At 38.7% G+C, this 22,074-nt stretch overlaps 1 protein-coding gene across 1 annotated transcript in view; it reads left to right on the top strand.

The window, feature by feature from the left end:
- The window catches only part of LOC124805325 (60S ribosomal protein L21), a 31,592-nt gene extending 9,811 nt beyond the window's left edge, over nucleotides 1–21,781 (top strand). Inside the window, exons 3-5 of the mRNA XM_047265846.1 lie at nucleotides 7,328–7,461; nucleotides 10,614–10,743; nucleotides 21,560–21,781. Coding sequence (XP_047121802.1) covers nucleotides 7,328–7,461; nucleotides 10,614–10,743; nucleotides 21,560–21,646 — 351 coding nt within the window. The 3' untranslated portion in view covers nucleotides 21,647–21,781. The remainder of the gene's footprint in view (nucleotides 1–7,327; nucleotides 7,462–10,613; nucleotides 10,744–21,559) is intronic.
- The last annotated feature ends 293 nt before the right edge of the window (nucleotides 21,782–22,074 follow it).

Here is a 22,074-nt window from a genome sequence, read left to right as displayed (position 1 = left end):
ACTTCGATACCTTATCACACACCCCAGAATCACTAGCAAACAAACGTATATATACTGGGTTCTATTGTTTAAGAAGTCTTTGAGCCACTCACATATCTGAACTTTTTCCATATGCCCATACCTTCATTAATAGCCCGTAATGGGGCACCAAGTCAGATGCTTTCTGGAAATCTAGAAATATGGAACCTGTCTGTTGGCCTTTATCCATAGTTCTCAATATATCATGTGAGGAAAGAGCAAACTGAGTTTCGCACAAGTGATGCTTTCTAAAACCATACTGATTTGAAGACGTAAGCTTCTTAGTCTCAAGAAAGTGTATTATATTTGAAATGAGAAAAGGATAGAGGATTCTGCAGCAAATAGAAGTTAGGGATGTCAGTGGTGCAGTGTGGTTGTAAAGGTTGGTGAGACTGTGCAGTTGTTATAGGGAGACAAAATAATACCATAAACAATAATTTAAACAAATGAAACAAAATGCATCGAACTACTACTACTACTACTACTACTACTACTACTGCCACCAATTGTTCAAGAAACGATGACAATTTTGGAGAACTCCAGCATCGAGAGAGAAGCAGCACTTATATTTTCTTGTACCCAAGTGCCATGCGCCTGTCTTTTCTTTCCACAAATAAGTCTGTAACTCTGTCTACAAAGATCTGATCACTGGATAGCTCACCAAGTAGTGTCTTTTCTATTGCTAACGTGCTCAAACACGACATTGAATACCTAAAATAATTCTTCACTCATTTAGGAGTACTCATTCTTTGTCCACTGCTTGCTGTAGTTGTGGATAGGGTCAAAACCAAGTGCAGGAACTTCGTTGTTTTTTCATAAACAGTCTAAATCATTGTTCACAATGTACTTCAAGAAGATCCTTGGGAATCATTGTTTTTTCTCATCACCATATATGTTACACAGTTCAAATTCAAGTTGTTGTTGTTTGAAAAAGGGTACTCTTCTAATAACTGAACCAGTTTCAACTTCGGAAATAATTTTTGACAATTCGGGAAACGCTTTTCGTTCAGAAATTCAACAAACTGAATTTGGGGAAAGTCTTGAAATCTTCTTTCCATCTGAACTATTTGCAGATCCAGTATCTTGTAAGTTAGTGCCCTCTGAGATGTCTTTTGACTGTCACAGAATGATAAGTTGCCATTCAAACACAAGCTGCATTTAATGCATTCATCAACAAATGTTTCCCTTTTTAATTGTCGTAAGTTTCTCAAAACAGTTATTTCGTCGTGGCAACCAGTTATACTGACAGTTTTTGACTGAAGAACATTAAAGAGATGATCAACATAAACAAAGCACAATTGGTAGAAGCAAAGCAAGTAGACAAACGTAGGATCATCCATCCGTCGTTTCATTCCCACAGCACATCTCAAAGATTCTGGGTCCCACTGAGAGTTTGTATCAATTATACAATGAAAAACACTATATAGCTCTGAGAAGTGACTAGATATTGTTGAAAATGCCCTGGAATGAAATTTCCAGCAAGTATTGCTCGCATGTGGCAGTTTAAATCCTTTCTCAGTTAGCAAACAGTTTGTTTTGATGATTTGCTGAAAAATGAATGGAATGCAGCAAGATCAATTACAAACATGCATACGTGTCTTATGACTGTGGAGGCATGTAACAGTACCAAATTCAGTTGGTGTGCGTAACAATGAATAAACGGCGTGTAGGGGCAGAACTGCTTCACCAATTGTTGTAGTCCTCTTTCTCTGCCTGCCATTACTTAAGTGCCATCGTATGTTTGACTAACCACTTTTTCTTCCACATACCATTCCTTCAATACTGCATGAATAATGTTTGACAAACCTTCAGCAGTTTTATCTCCAGAAACATTGTAAAATCCAACAAATCTTTCCTAAATTTTCTCTGCAATACAGTATTTGAATATTATACTCATTTGACTCTTGCATGACACAGTTAATTGTTTCATCAGCGTGAATTGAAATGAAATTGCAGTTCTGAATATCAGCTTTTATTTTCTCATTAACTGTCAGAGTTATCATTTCTATTACATCGTTCTGTATATCTGAAGAAATGCCTTTAAAGGTTGAAGATGACAGATGGTCTTGGATTAACTGGTCTCCTTGAGCTAGTAAATCCAACAAATCCAGATACCTTATTTACTCGAATCTTAGCCGCACTCGAATCTAAACCACGCCTGAAAAATGAGACTCGAAATCAAGGGGGAAAAAAATTTCCCTAATCTAAGCCGCACCTGAAATTTGAGACTCGAAATTCAAGGGGAGAGAAAAGTTTTAGGCCACACCTCCAAATCAAAACAAATTTGGTCCATTGTAATATGAGACACAATTAGGTCGAATGAATGATAAGCTACAGTAGTTTGGTTCGAATCGTAAGCTTAGCAGTTAAGCTTTACCAGGTAGCCATTGCTATGCGTCGGGCACTCCGTCCGTTTTTATACGGGTACCCTTCCTTTTTCACATGCTTTGTCTGGTTTGAAATGATTGCTTATTTTTCTTTGATCTGACAAGTGCCGCTCTCTGTTACAGGTGTTTACGTCACTCTAAGCTGAAAATGCACTACTGTGCTGTGTCGTGCATTGTTTGTCGCATTCTGGTAATGAGTGTTTACGACCTGTCGCCGCTTGCGGCGTGGCTTGCTTTTGTGCATGCTACCGCCGCTTACAATTTTTTTTAAAAAAAAAAAAAAAAAAAAAAAAAAAAAAAAGAGATAGAGGAATCGTCTCATTAGCGAAACAATGGCAAGAGACTGCTATTTGTTGTTACTTACACTGTTGCTTTCTTTGATAGTGATCAACAAGAACCAAATAAGACACTGTATGATAAAAGATGTTCTGAACGAGACTTTAGCGAAAATTTTTCTCCGTTTGAAAATCTTTGCAGACGCCTCTTTAGTATATTACATTCTGCACAGAAATTAGAGTAATCTTAGATTTAAAAATCTAGTCGATTGCCGTGCTTCATTTCTGACTATCACTATTAGGCATAAGAATAATACGAATATAAACATGACATGATATGTATATTCTTCCCCTTTGCTGTTGTCTCACTCTAGTTTCGTAGTTTATTAGGCAGACAGGATTTAAATGAGATAGCAGCAAACACGAAAGAATACATGGCAAAATGTTTATATTCATATTATTATTATGGTGAAGAGAATACTGCATGTGGTTCACAATTCATAAGTTCCTATTAGCAACCATCTCTTCTCACAGGTAGGAAATAATTCAGAATGTAGAGTTGACCATATTGAGAAACATCCCAAACAGTCTTGCCAGTCGGATTTTCGTAGTACATTGAAATGCTGCTACATTCGAAGATGAACAATACGGGATTTGTATTTACTTCGTTGGATAATGTATGAAAATGCAGTGGTCGAAACTTGGGGTGGAGAAAAAAGCTCGTCTTCCTCCCTTTTTTTTATCTTTGTGTCTGCAACGCATGCCTGTGTAGTGCTACACATGTTCGACGTCAGAAATTGGTTGTGGCGGCACCTACCAACATTTTTCAGAACTTCCGCTTACTTTCCACTCAATTCTAAGCCGCAGGCGGTTTTTTGGATCAGAAAAACCAGAAAAAAGTGCGGCTTAGATTCAAGGAAATACGGTAGTTACCTTTGTTGCTGGAGGATTTGTCTTCTCGATGGCCACGAAAGGCTAGTTCTTATTTACAAAGAAACAAAATTGCCTGAATGAGACAAGCCAATACTCTCCTGTTGGGTGCAACTTGTTCTTTGTATTTTATTGCTGTCAGATGAGCAGCTTCAGAAAGGGCATGCTCAATTCTACTTTTGCCCAATAACTGAAATGATTCTTTATTCTGCAGGTGGAGTTGTGGTATCTGATCCTTTTGTGCTTTCCTGTTGAAGTTCTTTATTGTACAAATGTCCTCATTGCACCATTCCTTATCACCACCAAACAGAAGACATTTAATATAACAATGTAATCTGTTGTTAACTGCATTCGCAGTCAGCCAAGTATACTTTTCGTACCAGGCTGTATGAAAAGTGCGTTTTTGTTTGGCTTCACTTAAAACTACACTGCGTATAGGAGTAGGTCATTTGTCCTTCAATTCACACTTTTTCATACGTTAATGTAGGAAAAGGCATTTTTAATAAAAAATTCTGTAAGGTGTTCAGTTGCTGGCTCACTCATGTTGGCAACACAACACAAATGTGCACTAAAATCACACAAAGAATGACTGAACACAAACCGTGTGACTTCACTTTCATGCAGTGCACAAGCCTTCATAGAAGAGGGGAAGGGGAGGAGCCAAGAATGCCACTAAAGTGCTGGTGCACACAGCCAGCTAAGGGAAGGGAGGCAGAGACTGAGAGCAGTAGAGTTTCAAGCAGACAAATACACCAGTACTCAAGGTGTGGCACGGCGTACAAAACTGATGTCTTCGCACATTAATCAGAAAGTGTCTCTCCCCTCATACTACGCCACTGACGAATATTGGTCTGTATAATTTTTGCATGTTCGTTCTTTTACCTTTCTTATATATTGGAGTCACCTGTGCTTTCTCCAATTGCTAGGGACTTTGTGCTGGGTGAGTGATTCACAATAAATGCAAGCTAGGTAAGAGGCCAATGCTGTAGAGTACTCTTTGTAAAATTGAACTGGATTTCATGTGGACCTGGTGATTTATTTGTTTTCTGATCTTTCAGTTGTTTCTCTGTGCCAGGTATGCTTATTTCTATGTTGTCCATAAGGGCGTCTGCCCCATTGTCAAATGACGGTATGTTTGTACGATTCTCCTATGTGAAAGATTTGTGGAATGTGAAATTTAAAACTTTGTTTTTCGTTTTGCTATCTTCAGCTGCTACGTCAGACTGCAAGGGACTGAATGAAAGCTTTAGATCCGCTTAGTGATTTTACATACGACCAGAATTTTCTCGGGTCCTCTGACAGATCTTTTGGTAGGGTGTGACGATGGTCATTGTTGTATGCTTCGTGCATAGATATTTTTACAGACGTAAGAATCTCTACTAACCTTTGCTTGTCATCATTTGTGCTTCCCCTTTAGAACCTAGGGTGCAACAGCCTCTGCTTCCTCAGCAACTGCCAAATTTTGTTGTTAAACCGTGGTGGTTCTTTCCCATCCTTTATCCACTCACTAGGCACGTAAGTCTCCAGACCATGGTTTAGAATGTGCTTAAACTTTTCCCGTAAGTGCACTACATCCATCTTACTGGAACTAAGTGAAGACAGTTCACTAAGTGAGACGTGGCCAATAAGGTCGGGCCTACTTGTAGCCACAAGTCTTAAGACATTTCCATTGTGTATGGACTGCCAAGCTAACTGCCAAAGATGATTTTCAGAAAATTTGTTGGAAAGTACATAGCATGACAGTCTACCTCCTGCAAGGACTCCATAGACATCCCAGTCTATACTTGGTAGGTTAAAGTTGCTTCCAACTAGTAAAGCACGATCTGGGTATTTCTGTGCTATAGACCATAGACTTTCTTTGAATGACTCTAGAACTGTCACAGTGGAATTGGGTGGCCTGTAAAAAATCCGACAGCTAACTTACACCTGTCATACGTGATCGGATGACTACATTGTCACACTCAATTTTGATCTCAATAAAGAAAACATTTTTGTCAACACTTCTACTCCTGTGGCCTCTAATCTGTCTTTCCGATATACATTCCATGACTCGCTAAATATCTCGGTGCTTTCTACTTCAGGTTTCAGCCAGTTCTCGGTCCTAAGAATAATTTGAGTGCGAGAACCTCCATGGAAGACAGTAAATTCAGGGAATTCTGTGCCATGTGGGTCTCCATGTGTTATCCGAAGACAGTGAGACTTGTCGTAAATTTTGGCAAATGTTAGGGGGACTAGGAGTTGTCTTTGAAATCGACAAGGTGAAATTTAGGAAAAGGGAACCTGGCAAAGGCCATGCAATTGTCTGAAATTGTGTATTGGATGGAATTCAGTGAGGGTCAAAAAATACATCTGTGAGCCCATTGAATATCAGACAAAGGAAATCTTGATACAAATACCTGAAGGGTGGCGTTCATTAGCAACTGCTTCCGTTCTGACAACACTCTTGGTACTGGAGGTTTCCAGCATCTTAAGAGTGAACCATAGTTTGAAGTTTGCAGACAAACATCTTTTAAAATTTTGTGGGTTATCTGACTGAAGATATCTGTTAAAGGTATGTGATGGCATCTCTTTGCTTGGTACTGTACACTTTATTACTTTAGAGGCATCCATGTTAATTCTGTTTCATACTCAGTATTTTGATTCTGTCCTCTTGATTATCTGACAAAAGCACTATGCAACCTAGATTCCAGTTTCTAAAGCTATCATGCCATACTTGGTGATTTTGTGTTTATACTTGGGTATTTCAGAGAGTGTTTAAATGATCCAGTGTATGGGGAAAGATTCCCTTTTTTCAGTTTGTTGTGTTACAGTGGAAGAAGTCAGATACCTGTATATAAAAATGCTATCCTGAATTATTTGGTTGGTGGCCTGTATGCTTATGATTTTAGTTTGTTCACTCTTTGCAGAATGGATAGACTACACTTCATCGAAGTAATTCTAGTCTTCGTTACTTTTTCAAGGTTGCGTACATATCACCAGTGGAGTGAAAAAGCTTTCATACTCAAACCAGAAGCAGGGAAAAATTATTTTACAGTGCTGTTTGATCGGTGATGCTATCAACAAGATAACTATTTATCACAATGCAACCACTGCAAATTTTGACGAATTATAGGAAATTATGTAGATATGATTTTGACCAGAAATATTCTTGTTGCCTTCTACACTTTACCTACTTGATGGCAAACTATGACCTTCCAACCAAAGTTAGACATCTTTAGGGTAATGCTACGTTATTAGTCTCCCACCATGACCTTTGTTTCTGATAAATATTGCCAATGTAGATGTCCGGTCAAAGCAGAGCAGCCATATTAAAACTTCACTACAACCCCAAATCCTTGTACACTTGTTGACAGATATGTCTGTATACACAGTAATAAAAACTGTAGCACATGTAACTCGATTTTTCATGAGGCATAGCATTATGAAATGACCTAGTATGTTAAAGATGATTGTTGGATACAAATGAAAGGGAGCACAGCTTATGAATATATAATATCATAGTGTAGTGTATAATGATAATTTGGCATTTATTTCGAAAGAGATTGATTCAAATCGCCATCTGCTCAACGTGATTATATTTTTTTGACTTCCCTTGTCACTTCTAGTACTATGGTTGGTTCATTCACCAAATTAAGTGAATTCCTACTGTCCATACCCAGCTAAACTAGAGTGAGATTCGTTAATGATTGTTTCTTAATTATAGTCTTCCATTTTCAGGGAAATGGTGCAGTGCAGAAAGGTATGCCATACAAGTATTACCATGGCAAGACTGGCCGCGTTTTTAATGTGACACCCCATGCACTTGGTGTTATTGTCAACAAGCGAGTACGTGGCAAGATTATTCCCAAAAGGTGAGTACTTTTAATATTTTGTTATTGTTTCATGAACAATATTGTATTTATTGCATTATCCAAATTACTCATTCAAATTTGTGAATGTTACCCTTACAGTCAGGGGATCGAAGATTGTCTTAAATTGGTAACGCCACAATTTCAGAATTTTTTTGTAGTTTTGCACTGAAGGTTGAATCTTTTTGGACTTATTCCTTGCTGTATGGTATGGTATTATCTGATCTTTTTTCTTTTGGTTCCATAACAGCAGCTTATACATAACAGGGAAGTACCATGTGCTCAGTTTGAATGTGTTTCAAGACCTATGGTTCATGGCAGTACGTTAACAAGTTATACATGTTATACACCTCAGTGTCTTAGGTTTGTGTTAAGTGTTGAATGTTTAACATAAAACTGTTGCAACCAAAATATTTTTTCATGTCAAAAGAATTACATGTTAAAACAAAGTGTGTGTAAAAATACTGTAATTTTGATCTTGTCAAATTCTATTACAGAAGAGTAATTATATTCAAGGCACAAAGGAATTGATGACATTAGTGGCCAGTGGGCATTGATTAAATTAATGGCGAAAGTTGAAAATTTGTGCCTGACCAGGATTCGAACACAGGTCTCTTGCTTTCTAAGCAGATGGACTGACCACTATGCCATCTGGACATAGTGGTCACTGGGGCTGTATGGGCTACCCTATCATGCCCCCTGTCAGACCCATATTAATGTAGTGCCCCTTGCCCATTATCCTCATTATTGCCGTACTGAAGGTAATGGGCAGGAGGCACTACATTAAAATTGTGCGGATAAGTTGAGAATTTGGATCAGGTTGGAGGCATACATGGGAAGCCTGTAAAGTTCAGATTACCAGTGTCCGAATGGCTGGTCAGCACCTCTATCTAGTAAGTAGGAGACTTGGGTTTGAATCCCAGTCCAGAACAAATTTTCAACTTACGCCTTTGATTTCATCAGTGCAAACTGTCAGCAGTTCCTTTATCTGTCGATTGACTCATAATGGCTGTGGGTTCAAAATTGTCTGTTCTTTGACACACATCGAAAAAAATACACATCACATATGTAATTAGATTTCCTGCTAAAGTTTACTCTTGTGGTTACATTTTGAACATTACACAGCCATATGGAGTATTTTGTGGGAGGAGGGGAAACATGCTGTTTGATGTGAAGTTGCTATAATCCGTTGTTGTATTTGTTTGGCTATTTTAATTCAAATATAAATAGGTGTGCGTTCTTTTTGTCATGTCCTGCATTTCTGGCATTGTTGAGGTAGGATCTGCAGAGTTGACTTCAGTTTCAGATCGGTCATTGTCTATCTTGATGCAATTTTTTGCACTCCGAACAATCTCAGTGATTATTCAGTTTCTTCCGGCGTATTTCTTGCTCGAACAGGAGTCGCAATGGGGAGTCCACTCTCGCCTGTGGTCGCAAATTTATATATGGAGTACTTCAAGGAGGAAGCTTTGGCATCATCCAAATGGAAACCTACTTGTTATGTGGATGAGATGTTTGTGATCTGACCCCATCGAAGGGACAAGCTCCTCGACTTCCTTACACACCTGAACTCCATAATCTGAACATCAAATTCACTATTTAGACCGAAGCAGAAGGTAGATTATGTTATGGTCAAAAGAAGAGTGGACGGCACCTTTGCCCATGGGGTATACGGGAAGAAAACGCACACCGACATGAATTTGCGTGCGGATAGCTGCCACCACCCTGCGCAGAGGAATGGGGTGCTAAACACACTGGTGCACAGGGCACACACCACTCTGACGCAGAGTGTCTGCCCCAAGAGCTGGAACACCTCAGAACTGTATTTCGAAAAAACAGGTACTCGGAATGGCAGATCAGACATGCTCTCCGCCCCACCTCTACACAACGTATGGAGACGGAGGAAGTCACGGAGAAGGAGAGAGCCACTGCCTATATACCATGTACTGGCGCGCTATCGGGGAAAATAGCACAAATATTGAGGAAAAACCGAGTAGTAACTGTCTTTTGCCCACCAAATAAAACGCGAGCATTATTGGGAAGTGTCAAAGACAATCTCTGTTTGTGGAAGGCCGGCATATACCAGATTCCTTGTCAATGTGGGAAGACATATTGGACAGACAGTGCGCATTATCAAAGATCATTGCCGAGAACATCAGAGGCACAGTTGACTTGGGTACCCCAACAAGTCGGCAGTTGCAGAGCGCTGTTTGTCTGAAAATCACAAAATGGACTACCAGCATACCAGGGTTGTGGCACAGACATCTAAATACTGGGACAGCATCATTATAGAGGCTATCGAAATTCGTACCAGTAACGGACTCATCAACTGAGATTGCGGCTACAACCTCAGCAGGGCATGGGAACCAGCATTGAGTTTAATTAAAAAGGTGCTCAGCAGAGGAGACAGGCGACTAGGGCGGACAAGGCAATTACACCAATGCCACCACAGATGCCAGCGTCTCAGCGACTGCTCACGCGCGGGCGTGGACTGCAGAGAGAACGCCTTGCAAGGGGAGGGGATTTAAGATGGCCGCCCGCCCTCAGGAGACTAGTTTGTCAGCGCACCTGACGATGGCGACATGTCTGATCGCCGAAATATTGTGCCCGTTGGACGGTATGGACCGGCAGTACACCCGTGGACTGTTTGAGAATCTATAACAGGTTTTCATGTGTAATAATCGTACATGAAACATTGACTACAAATGGCAGTTTGGGGAATACTGCATGACAAGAACAGTTTTTAGCATTCTTTGAACTAATTCCATGCAAAATGCAACATTTATAATGCACCTAGTAAAGTGATGGGAAATGCTATGCTTACATTACTGGTTATTTGAGCAGTCAGGTGAGATGTATGCTCCTAATTTTGGCTTGCAGTATACCTCCATTCATTTCACACTTCAGTTGTTAAACTGCAAGAAATAAATTTTATGTATTTACTTTAAAGTTTTCCAGTAAAACCTGGCATTGTAGAACAGAAAACTTTATTAATAGTTATTCTAAGCTAATACTGAATGCCTTTTGGAAAAATTCCTTGGTTTTCCTCTGGTAGCCTGTCTTTGTCTTATCAAATATAACTCTCAGTTTTGCATCACATTTTCAGGAATGTTTTTTTTTCATAGTTTCAGTTATTTACAATTGTTTTGTTGCAGAATAAATATTCGCATTGAACATGTAACACATTCAAAATGCAGGCAAGATTTCATGAAGCGTGTGAAGGAGAATGAAAGACTGCGCAAAGAGGCAAAGGAAAACAACACAGCTGTTCAACTGAAACGCCAGGTAATATTGTTTCTTTAATGTTTTAAAGCGTTGTTGTAGTTACAGCCACTACAGTGTCAGGGGCTAGAATAGACTTGCAGCACTTCCTTGCCTTTCGTAAGAGGCAGCTAATGGGAGTTATTTTGTTTCATAATATTTTTACCTAGGTATTTTGACTATACTTTGGACTTCTGGAGGTCTTCACTTGTTTAAGGCTTTTCCCTCAACTATTTTGGCTCTTTAAATTGTGGTCTCCATTTTGGGTTTGACCTCCATTTTCCAAAATCTACAGCAGTGTGGAAAAGGGTGCCCTACTGTGGTGCATTAACTCTAAACTGTGCACGCTGTTGTCTTTGGCACCTACTAATGAAGTGCATCTACATCAGCAGCAAAAATTCAGTGTGGCAGCCAATCCATCTTGGTGGGGTTGTCATGTAGTCTCTTGCTGGTAGACCCTTGACAGCGCAGGGATCGCACTTCAGATGCTTGAGCTATAATCTCCCCATGTTAGCCAAGAAATACGTGCCTATCAACTTAATGGTGACCATTCAAACAAGGCTGTCTCAGCAGTCATGAAAAGTGATTTTAATGTAGACGTTTACAATCCTATGGCATTCCCGTCTTTGACCATGTGTCAAGATGAGTCAGGTAAGGAGAATTGAAGTGGTCAGTTTGCCGAATCCTTTGTTCCTGAACTGACTTTGGATCTTTGGCTACAGCAAAGCCACTGCTTTTCATTGAAAATATTGTGAAGATAAGTTTGGGAAGGTTGCAGCAATAGAGGATGAGAAATGCATATTTGCTGATTGAAACATCACACACCAACCACTCCCGTGGGCTCTTCAGGCCTGTATAAAGATAGGAAATATACCAGTCACCATTTCTCCTCCTAACAAGCTCAGTAGAATTCAAGGTGTTATCTTCCATTGGGCCCTAATGCTACTGAGTGATGAAGAGCTGCGCGCTAATTTGGCAAGGCACGGCATGGAATCAGATTTCTTCGCTGCATCCAGAAGAAACCCAAAGGTAATGTAGTAGGTATTGGAGTCTTTATCCTGTATTTTGACAGCAACATTTTGCCTGAGAGGGTTAAGGTCCTGGTTTATAACTGTGATATCAGGCCTTATTTTCCTCCACCGACGAGATGTTTCAGATGCCAGCGATTGGGACACATGTCCTTACACTGTTCTAATGAGGCTATCTGTTGGGCATGTGGATGGCTATTCCGTGAGGGCAGCATGTGTGTCCAAACCCCTCAATTTGTCAGCTGTCCAGAACCTCACCATCCTCATCAACCGCAATGCTCAGTGTTTAAGAGGGAGAAGAAAATTCAAGAGTATGAAACACTTGACCGCCTATCTTACCAACACTCCTTAAGCCTGGTCATATTCTAGGGTCTGTCCCACAGGTTAGGGAGTGAATGTCAGCTCACACACCACCTACCCCTGTAGCACCGGTGGTTCCCACACCATCGGTGCGGTCTTAGATGCCAAGTCACCCTTCAGCGTCGTTGGGGACAAGGACAACTGTCAACGCACCCCTCTCTCAAGAGAAGGACCAGCAGCTGCAGGCTCCAGCTTGAAGAAAAGTATGGTCCTGTTTGCTTCCAGAAGATAAAATTGGGAAATCTATGCAGAAATCAATCTCACAAGGATAAGCAGAAAGATAAACTACTTTCTGAGGCTTTGGGTGTTCCACTCCCTATCCCTACAAACCTCGAGCCTATGCACCTTCACGATGTCACAGACGGACTGCGACCTGGTAATGAAGTAATCACACCCATCTTTTCCATTTGCTACTTTCTCAGACCTGACTCCAATGCTCCTTCAATGGAGCTGTAACAGCTACTATTGCCATTTGACCAGACTGTGCCATTTAATGGCTACTTACTTTGTAATTGGCATAGTGCTTCAGGAAACAGTTTATGGCAACGCATCTCACTGCTCTAAAACTACAAACCGTACTGTACCAATCATGTAAATATCGAAAGAGCATTTGGGGGTGGGGTTGTACCCACATACCCTCTGATATTTTCATTGAGCATGTGCCTTTTACCGCTGTACTAGAGGCTGTAGCTGTTAGTGTCTACCTGTGTTTTCATGGCAATATGGACTGTTTATCTGCCCACATACGGACCTTTCCAGGGTCATTCCATGTCAAGTCACCCAGGCCTTGTCACCAACCATGTCAGATTTTGATGAAACTTGGTACAATTACTTTTTATATCATCCTGAAAGCAGTTGTAAAATTTTTGTGCTCTATCTCTTATAGTTTTTTTAAATAAATTTTTAAAGTTTTTAGATTTGGCGTTGTTCCAGCAGTCGGAAATCTTAACTTAAACGTGTCCTCACAACTAAAAAAATTTGTGTATTAAAGAATACTCTAGATATCAGTATGAAATTTTGGAATAAGTTTGTGTATTATATCTAAATGTTAAAAAAATTACCATAAAGATATATTAAAATCTTCCAAATGAAAAAAAATTTACAAGTTTATTTATTTTTTTTAGCTAACGGATGTTTAGTTTTACAAAAACTGCAATATCTAGAGTCTCAGACCTGATAGAAAGCTCAAATTTGTTTTAAAACACTCTTAATTGTATAGGCTATTAGATAAAAGAAAAATTATGTTGGCTTTTTAACCTGGTTAATAGTTATCTAATTTTTAAAATAATATTAATTATATTTTAAAAATAAAAAGTACCAAGTCACTTAGACTGAAAATAAGTTTCTGTCTTCTTGGAATAACAATGTACGCTTGGATTTTGTTTTGTTACTCCTGTGTTTTGAAGTAAAAAATTTTTACAATGTTAAATAGTGCTTGGATAGTATTTTATTAAGTTTATTCGAACTTTCAGTAAGTACTGTCACTTAGTTTAGAGAGATTCTTTTCCAATATCCTATAAAAGTAACAAGAACAGTAATCAAAATGTGAAATCAATATGTCAGATATTCAAACCTGTAGCGTAGGGTTATTTAAAAAATCTATCTCCAAACAACCTACACACCTTCAAAAAAGTTGCATCCGGTATCTGAATTGAGTGAGGAAGAAAAAGATTTGATCCACTTACTATCTGGAATTAATCTGTGTGAATTTAAGAATATATGTTCATACCACAGCTACTACTTTTTAAATGTTTTTGAAAAGTATCAAACAATATGTGTAGACCCACTAAAAAAAAACACAAAAAGCCCATCAAAAAATCGTTGAGAAGTGTAGGCTTGGATCTTTCTAAACAATTACTGACAAAAAATATTAGCATAAAACCTGGGCAAAAGCTTTGCTCAACATGCCGTAACTTTTGTGAGGAAAAATTAAGAGTTGAAGTCAATGAAAGTGAAACAGATGAAGAAGTCATGGTTGAATTAGAATCATTGGAATCCAGAAATGAATGCCTCGTACAAACAAACATTGCTCTTGACAATTTAGGTTTAACAGTGATAAAGCTTCATGGCTTGTCAGCACAAAGTAAAGGGTCTTATTTTAAAAGGAAGGTTAGCAGTATTGAAAAGACTGCAAAAAAGGCATTAAAATATGATGCACCAAGTTCTGATGATGACGAAGAGGATACAAGTGTGGTTGAGAAAGCAAAGGATTTTGATGTAATGATTTCTCTTATGAAAGAGAAGATTTCATCTGTTGGGAGGTCTAGAAAAATCCAGATTCTGACCTTGACTTCAGATTCATGGAGTCAAAATAAAGTGATGAAAGAATTTAATGTAAGTGAGTACATGGTGCGACAAGCTAGAAAGCTAAAATCTGAAAAGGGTATTCTGGAAACTCCTGGTCCAAAATAAGATAAAACTCTTTCTGAAAATACAGTAAGACTTGTAACAGATTTTTATGAAAAGGATGAAAGTTTCAGGGTGCTACCTGGAACAAAAGACAAAGTAAGTGTTCAAAAAAATGTGTACATGCAAAAAAGACTCATTTTGTGTAACTTGAGAGAACTCTATTATTCTTTCAAATGGGAGAATCCTGAGGTGGAAGTAGGCTTTTCAAAATTTTGTTTCTTGAGACCTAAATGGTGTATCCTTGCTGGTGCTGCAGGCACACACACTGTATGTGTATGCAGTATCCACCAGAATGTTAAACTATTACTGGCTGCTGTGAAAATTGAAGAATCTTATAAAGACCTAATTAAGATGCTTATGTGCAACACGGAAAACCAAAACTGCATGCTACATCATTGCGACAGCTGTCCTGCAAATACTGCACTAACTGAGTACTTAACTGAAAAACTAAGTGAGTATTATGATTTAGAAGAAGAAATTGTAATCAGTCGGTGGGTTAACACAGACAGGGCAGAAATGATCAGTCTATCAGTGTTGAAGACTACATTTCTTTATTGGTTAGGTCATTGGAAAAGCTCACCCCACACTCGTTTATAGCAAAATCCCAATCAGCAGCCTTTAAAAGATTGAAAGAAGACCCACCACCCAAAACAGCAATTATTGTGATGGATTTCAGTGAAAATTATTCTTTTGTTATACAAAATGAGATCCAAAGTTACCACCGGAATAGAGGTGGTTGTACTCTACATCCAGTTGGAGTTTTTCTAAGAAATGAGGAAAACAATGTTTTTGTTTCCAACCACTGTTTTATTAATGATGACCAAGAACATGACACTGGTTTTGTTAACTTTGTACAAAAAGAAATTACAAAGTGGCTGTCATTACGTCATACTGACATTGACTCAGTTCACTACTTTACAGATGGTTGTGCTGGGCTGTACAAAAATAGAAACAGTTTTAAAAATTTTACTGAACACTTGAGAAACTTTAATTTGAAGGCCCAACACTCATGGGAAGTCAATTTGTGATGGCCTAGGAGGAACTATTAAAAGAATTTTAAGGAAAGCCAGTCTACAGATTTCAGATGAAGAACAAATAATGACAGCAATCAATGTGTACAAGTTTTGTGAAAAAAATATTGAAAACATTCATTTTAACTTTATTGACAAAAAATAAGCTGATTTGCTACGGTTAAAACTAGAAAAACGTTTTTCAGCAACCCGAACCATTCCTGGAACAAGAAGTTTTCATAACTTCAAACCACTTCCAACAAACAACCTTGAAATCAGGACTACAGATAGTGTAAAACCCTCCTTAGCCTTTTTTTTCCATTCTTCTTCTGATTGGGTTCGTGTTGACCCATCCATAAATAGCTATGTGGCTGCAAATTATGATGGTAACTGGTACTTTGGACTGGTAAAAACAATATTCAATGATGAAGAAGATGCAGAAATTCTATTTCTACATCCTTCAGGACCAGCTGCATCATTTTATTGGCCTGAAAGAGAAGATTCTTGCATAGTGCCTTTTTAGCACAGTCTGTGTAGTAGACGCACCTCAATCAAGCGACACTGAAAGAATGTATTACTTCAAAAAAGATTGTATCAGAAGAACTGAAAGCTCTTGGATGAAGTGGAAAAACAGTTTGAATCAGCATTAATGTTTATTAAAAAGACAAAATTACTCAAAAAATTCAGTGTTTCAAGCAATCAGTTGGGTTATACATAAGTGTCGTAAGTACACTATCTTTGTACATAATTCTAATGTAATCTACTATAATTAATAAACATGTTAAAAAGCCATCATTATTTTTGTTTTATCAAGTAGCCTATATGTTTAAGAGTAAATTAAAACAAATTTGAGCATTCTATCAGGTCTGAGACTCTAGATATTGCAATTCTTATAAAACAAAACATCTGTTAAAAAAAGAAAAAATACATATATATTTTTTATAGAAAATATTAATATATTTTAGTAGTATCATTTTTATCTTCAAATATGTATAATAAACAAACTTGCTGCAAAAATTCATGATGTTATCTAAAAGAGTTTTTAAGATAAGCAATTTTAAAGTTTTGAATACAAATTAAATTTACCATTTCTGAAGGTTCGGAAAACGCAAAATATAAAAACTTTAAAAATTTATAAAAAAAAACTGAAAGAGATACAGCAAAAAAAATTTGCAGGTGTTGTCAGGATGGTATTAGAACCATTTGAGCCAAATTTCATGAAAATCTAAGGAGGTGGGTGTAAAATTTATTTTTTATTGGGTGACTTGATATGGAATGACCCTCCATTATCACAAGGTATTAGTGAAACAGCTGCCTTCCTCGTAATGGGGAACTTAAATGCCAATAATCCTCTGTGGGTAGCGACACTGCTTCGCAGAGGGTGCGTACTAGAACACCTTTTAGAATTAGACGTGTGCGTACTCAACACTGGAGCTGCAACACATTTCAGTGTAGCCCACGGAACATACTCAACTATTGATCTCACAGTTTGCAGTCTGAGTATCTTACTGCTGATTCAGTGGCATGTCCATGGTGATCTTTGTGACAGCGACCATTTTCCTGTTGTCCTCTCCCTCTCCACTCAACAGACATCTGAACATGCTGCGCATTGGTGACTTTGGAAAGCTGACAGGCAGACTTTCTCCTCTACAGCCACTTTTGCAGCCAGTCGTTCGACAGTTATCGACAAAATGGTACAGGGTTCTGTATACTGTTATTCGTGCTGCTGCAGCAGCAACAATGCCAGACTCCTCTGGCTCAGGGAACACTGCAGGGCTCTTCAACAGCACAAGTGCCACCCTTCAATGGATAATTTTAATTGCGTTTGAGAGACTCCCAGTTAAATTGCAGTTTTTAATAAAGAAAGAAACCAAGAGTATTGGAAGCAACACATCTCAAATATGCTATCCCACATCCTATTGTCCAATGTATTGACTAAACTCCACTACATTTGCGGCCCTCAACCACCGACGGTGGTTCCTGGCATCCTTGTTGTTGGTAACCTGTTTTGCAGCTCACTTCACTGAAGTGTCCACTTGCAGTAATTACCATCCTCATTTCCTGACCCGGAAATACCTTACTAAGTGCTGCCCACTATTTTTCTATGCAGCCCCCCTTTTAGTGAATGGGAGCTTTGCCGAGCTTTGGCAGTGTGTCAAGATATGGCCCTTGGACCTCCCAAAATCCACAACCAAATGCTCAAACATCTTCGTGCCGACAACATGAGACATATTGTTGGGCTTTTTAGTTTCATTTGGCCGGAGGGAGTATTTCCTTCTCAGTGGCAGGAAGGTATTATTATTCCTGTCCTGAAACTGCGAAAGAGCCCACGTATTTTAACTAACTACTGGCTGGTGTCTCTGACGAATGGGGTGAATAAGCTAACCGAGCAGATGCTGAACTGCCGAGTTTGTTGGTACCTTGAAGCTGGAGGGCATATATCACATTTGCAGAATGCCTTTGGGCTTTCTGGTCCACCACAGATCACGTGGTTCGTTTGGAATGCACAGTGTGAAATGTTTTTGTTCATCGCCAACATCTTATTGCTATATTCTTTGACCTACAGAAGGCGTACATCACATCCTATTACATTGCATGAGTGGGGTTTCCGGGACAGTTTACCCATTTTTATCCAGAATTTCCTATATCTCCAATTTATTTGGTTCCAAATAGGTTGGACACACTGCAACCAATATGTACAGGAAACTGGAATACCTCAGGGATTGGGTCTGAGCATAACGCTGTTGGCTATTGCCGTCAACAGCATCATGCATGCAGTGGGCTCCACAGACTCTCCGTCGCTGTATTTGATTAGTTTTTGCCTATACTTTGCCTCTGCATCACTGCACACTGCTGAGTGCAAACTCCAGTGTGTGCAGAGTACATTGACTGGGCTTTGAATTAAAGCTATCAATTTTCGTGTGCAGAATCACGAGTTGTGCATTTTTGCCATCTCTGGACAGTGCATCTGCACCTAGAAATTTCTCTTGGTGACAAATTACTTGAATTCATTGAAACTTTTCAATTCTTAAGTCGTTGAAACTTTTCAATTCTTAAGTCGTTGAAACTTTTCAATTCTTAAGTCGTTGAAACTTTTCAATTCTTAAGTCGTTGAAACTTTTCAATTCTTAAGTCGTTGAAACTTTTCAATTCTTAAGTCGTTGAAACTTTTCAATTCTTAAGTCGTTGAAACTTTTCAATTCTTAAGTCGTTGAAACTTTTCAATTCTTAAGTCGTTGAAACTTTTCAATTCTTAAGTCGTTGAAACTTTTCAATTCTTAAGTCGTTGAAACTTTTCAATTCTTAAGTCGTTGAAACTTTTCAATTCTTAAGTCGTTGAAACTTTTCAATTCTTAAGTCGTTGAAACTTTTCAATTCTTAAGTCGTTGAAACTTTTCAATTCTTAAGTCGTTGAAACTTTTCAATTCTTAAGTCGTTGAAACTTTTCAATTCTTAAGTCGTTGAAACTTTTCAATTCTTAAGTCGTTGAAACTTTTCAATTCTTAAGTCGTTGAAACTTTTCAATTCTTAAGTCGTTGAAACTTTTCAATTCTTAAGTCGTTGAAACTTTTCAATTCTTAGGTATTTTGACACTAAGCTAACTTGGCTGCTACATGTACACTGACTCAAGGCCACTTGCATGAAGAAGCTAAAAGCTCTGTTTTCTTAGTAACTCCTTGTGAGATGCAGATCGCACAGTTCATCTGAGGTTTTACAAAGCATTGATTTTATCTCACTTGGACTATGGATGTGTTGCCTATGGGTCGGCAGCACCGTCAGTACGAGATATGTTGGCAGCCTCCAGGCAGAAGCTGGTGTCCCACTGCTGTGGGTTAGATGAGAGCGGCTTCTAGCTAATTACGCAGTCACAATCTGTCAGATGCCTGCTCACTCATGTCACTCAATTCTGTTCCACAACCAACAGTTCAGATGGTTTCCTCACCACCCAAAACTGGGTAGACCAGCTGGGATCTGACTCAGTGTATATACTGCAGAGTTGGTTGCTGTAGCTCAGGGTTTGCGTTATATCAAATCCCTTACCATGACAAACTTTCTGATTTTTAGTGACTCACTGAGTTGTTCAACAGGCATATTCCTGTGCCATCCCAACTAATTTTTTGTGTTCAACATCCAGGACCTATTGGTTGATCTCTACAGCTCTGGAAAGACAGTGACCTTCATCTGGACACCAAGCCACATAGGCATTCTAGGAAATGAAATTGCCAACAGTCTAGCTAAAAACACCACTACAGATCAACCTGACATCCGAGTATCGGGCCCAGAGTTAAGATTATAACTTCAATGCATTATTTTGAGGCTCTGGAAATTGGAATGGCAGGCTACTACAACCCAAAACAAATTAAGAGCAATTAAGGTGCCACTAAGATGTGGCACACATCTTTCCAGGCCTCACAAAAAGATGTCATTGTGTTGTACTGACTATGCATTGGCCTTACGAGACTCATCCACAAGTTCCTTCTGCGTTGGGAGGATCCTCGTCACTACAGCTGCAGTAGTCTACCGAGAATAGCTCATATTCTTTTTGAGTGCGTCCTGCTTAGTTTTTAAAAATCAAATGTTAAATATTCTGTGATTGTTGTTGACTCAGTACTTCTATTATTTTGTGGTCTCCTTTACCCTTAAATTATTGAAGTGGGATTTTCTCTTGCCACAATATGTAGAAGTGTTATTAAATGCAAAATATAAACAGTTCAGCCATTTCTTAAACAAGACCATTCTATTTGCTGATGTAGAAGAGCTGTTTCACAGACACGTGGCACCTTTCTCTAATTAATGTCTGTCAATACATTTTATGTTTATGCTGGTGCAATAAGAAAAGTTAGTTCTGTTGCTAAAAACAAATTACTTATTTTATTATTTACGTATCATTTTGGTTGTTTCTTATTGATTGTGACTTTTGTGTTTCTGGTCTCGCCTTACAATTAGGAGTAGAATTATTAGTTCCACAAGCATGACAGAATGTTTATAACATAACGTTATTTAACTTTTCTATTCACTAACTCTTTACTTGCATTGTAATTTAACCCTTTGACTACAACTTGCATGACTTCGTGGCCGTGCTGAAGGTCCAGCTTTGTGACATGTATTTCACCACAGCTAAATAATAAAAAGAGGTCACATCAAATGAATTAGCAATTGCAAATAAGGCCTACCATCAGCTGTAGAATGGAATGATGACAATGAAAATTTGTGCCGGGCAGAGACTCGAATCCGGATTTCCCGCATATCATGAGCGGTCACCTTACCGTTTGGCTATCCGTGTACAATTCAGACCAGACCCAAACTTCCATAAGTCGTCAACCATTCATCTACGACCTGAACTCGTACATCCATTATATACATCCCCATACAGGTCAGGCTTGCATGCATGTCCAAAGGAACTTAGCGTTGTTACCAGAATAACATAGGCACTGAGGTATCATATTTATCTGCTAATACTGGGCAAGTGACTTTGAAATACAGCATCTGACCTGTACTGGACTATACATAATGGATGTATGAGTTCAGGTTGTAGACGCATGGTTGACAAGATATAGGAGTTTGGGTCTGGCTGTGAGTTGTGCATAGATAGCCAAATGGTAAGGTGACTGCTCATAGTAAGCGGGAATCCAGGATCGAGTCCCAGTCTGGCACAAATTTTCATTGTCGTCATTCCATTCTAAAGCTGATGGTAGGCCTTAATTGTAATTGCGAATTTATTTCGTGTGTTTTGTAATGGCTGTGGTCACTGCAGTGGCTGTTGCTTTGGACATGCATCGTGTCCAAAGGAACTTTGCGTCGTAATCAGAATAACACAGGCACTGCTATATCGTATCACACAAAGTGTCTCAAAACTTCAAAAGCAGTTCATTGCACCATAAGAATATGTTGACACTGAGCTGCTGTAGCAGTTAACCACGCTCGAAGGATGCTCTTCTACTTTGGTAGTTCACTACAGTCAAAGGTTTAAGTTGTAAATAAATTTACCTGAAAGAGTTGTTAGTTTTAATGTTTTCTCCTATTTTCTTGCAGCCTGCGCAGCCAAGGTCACCACACATCGTTAATGGCAAGCAAGAACCCATCCTCCTTGCACCAATTGCATATGAATTTATTGCCTAAAAAAGCAATTGTGAGAGACAATGTGATGAAAGTGTTGAACTCTTTGTGTTGCAATTTATTATCCATAATGGATGGAGTTATGTTGGTTGATCACCAGAATTGTGGAATTAATAAAAACTCTCGACATTGCTAAAAGTTTTGGTAAATTTGTTTTTAGTGCATTAATGTGTAAATGTAGATTTGCACATGCCTCAATATTTCAGTGACTATTGCCAATTCCACTGTTTGATTTATCAGGGTGTATATGACCTGGGACAACCGGGAGATCCGGGAAAAACCCGGGAATTTTTTCATCCAGGTGAAAACCGGGAAAAACCCAGGAATTTTCTAGAATTTTGGGAATTTTTCATTATTTTAGTTTTAAGTTAAATTTTTGTAACTTTGACTGGTAAGAACAAATACTCTAACAAAGAATATTACTGATCTCA

This window comes from Schistocerca piceifrons, chromosome 7 (genome assembly GCF_021461385.2).
Source record: "Schistocerca piceifrons isolate TAMUIC-IGC-003096 chromosome 7, iqSchPice1.1, whole genome shotgun sequence".
NCBI lineage: Eukaryota > Metazoa > Arthropoda > Insecta > Orthoptera > Acrididae > Schistocerca > Schistocerca piceifrons.
Note: the sequence above shows the minus strand (reverse complement) of the source record. Positions and strands in the feature narration are given on the sequence as shown.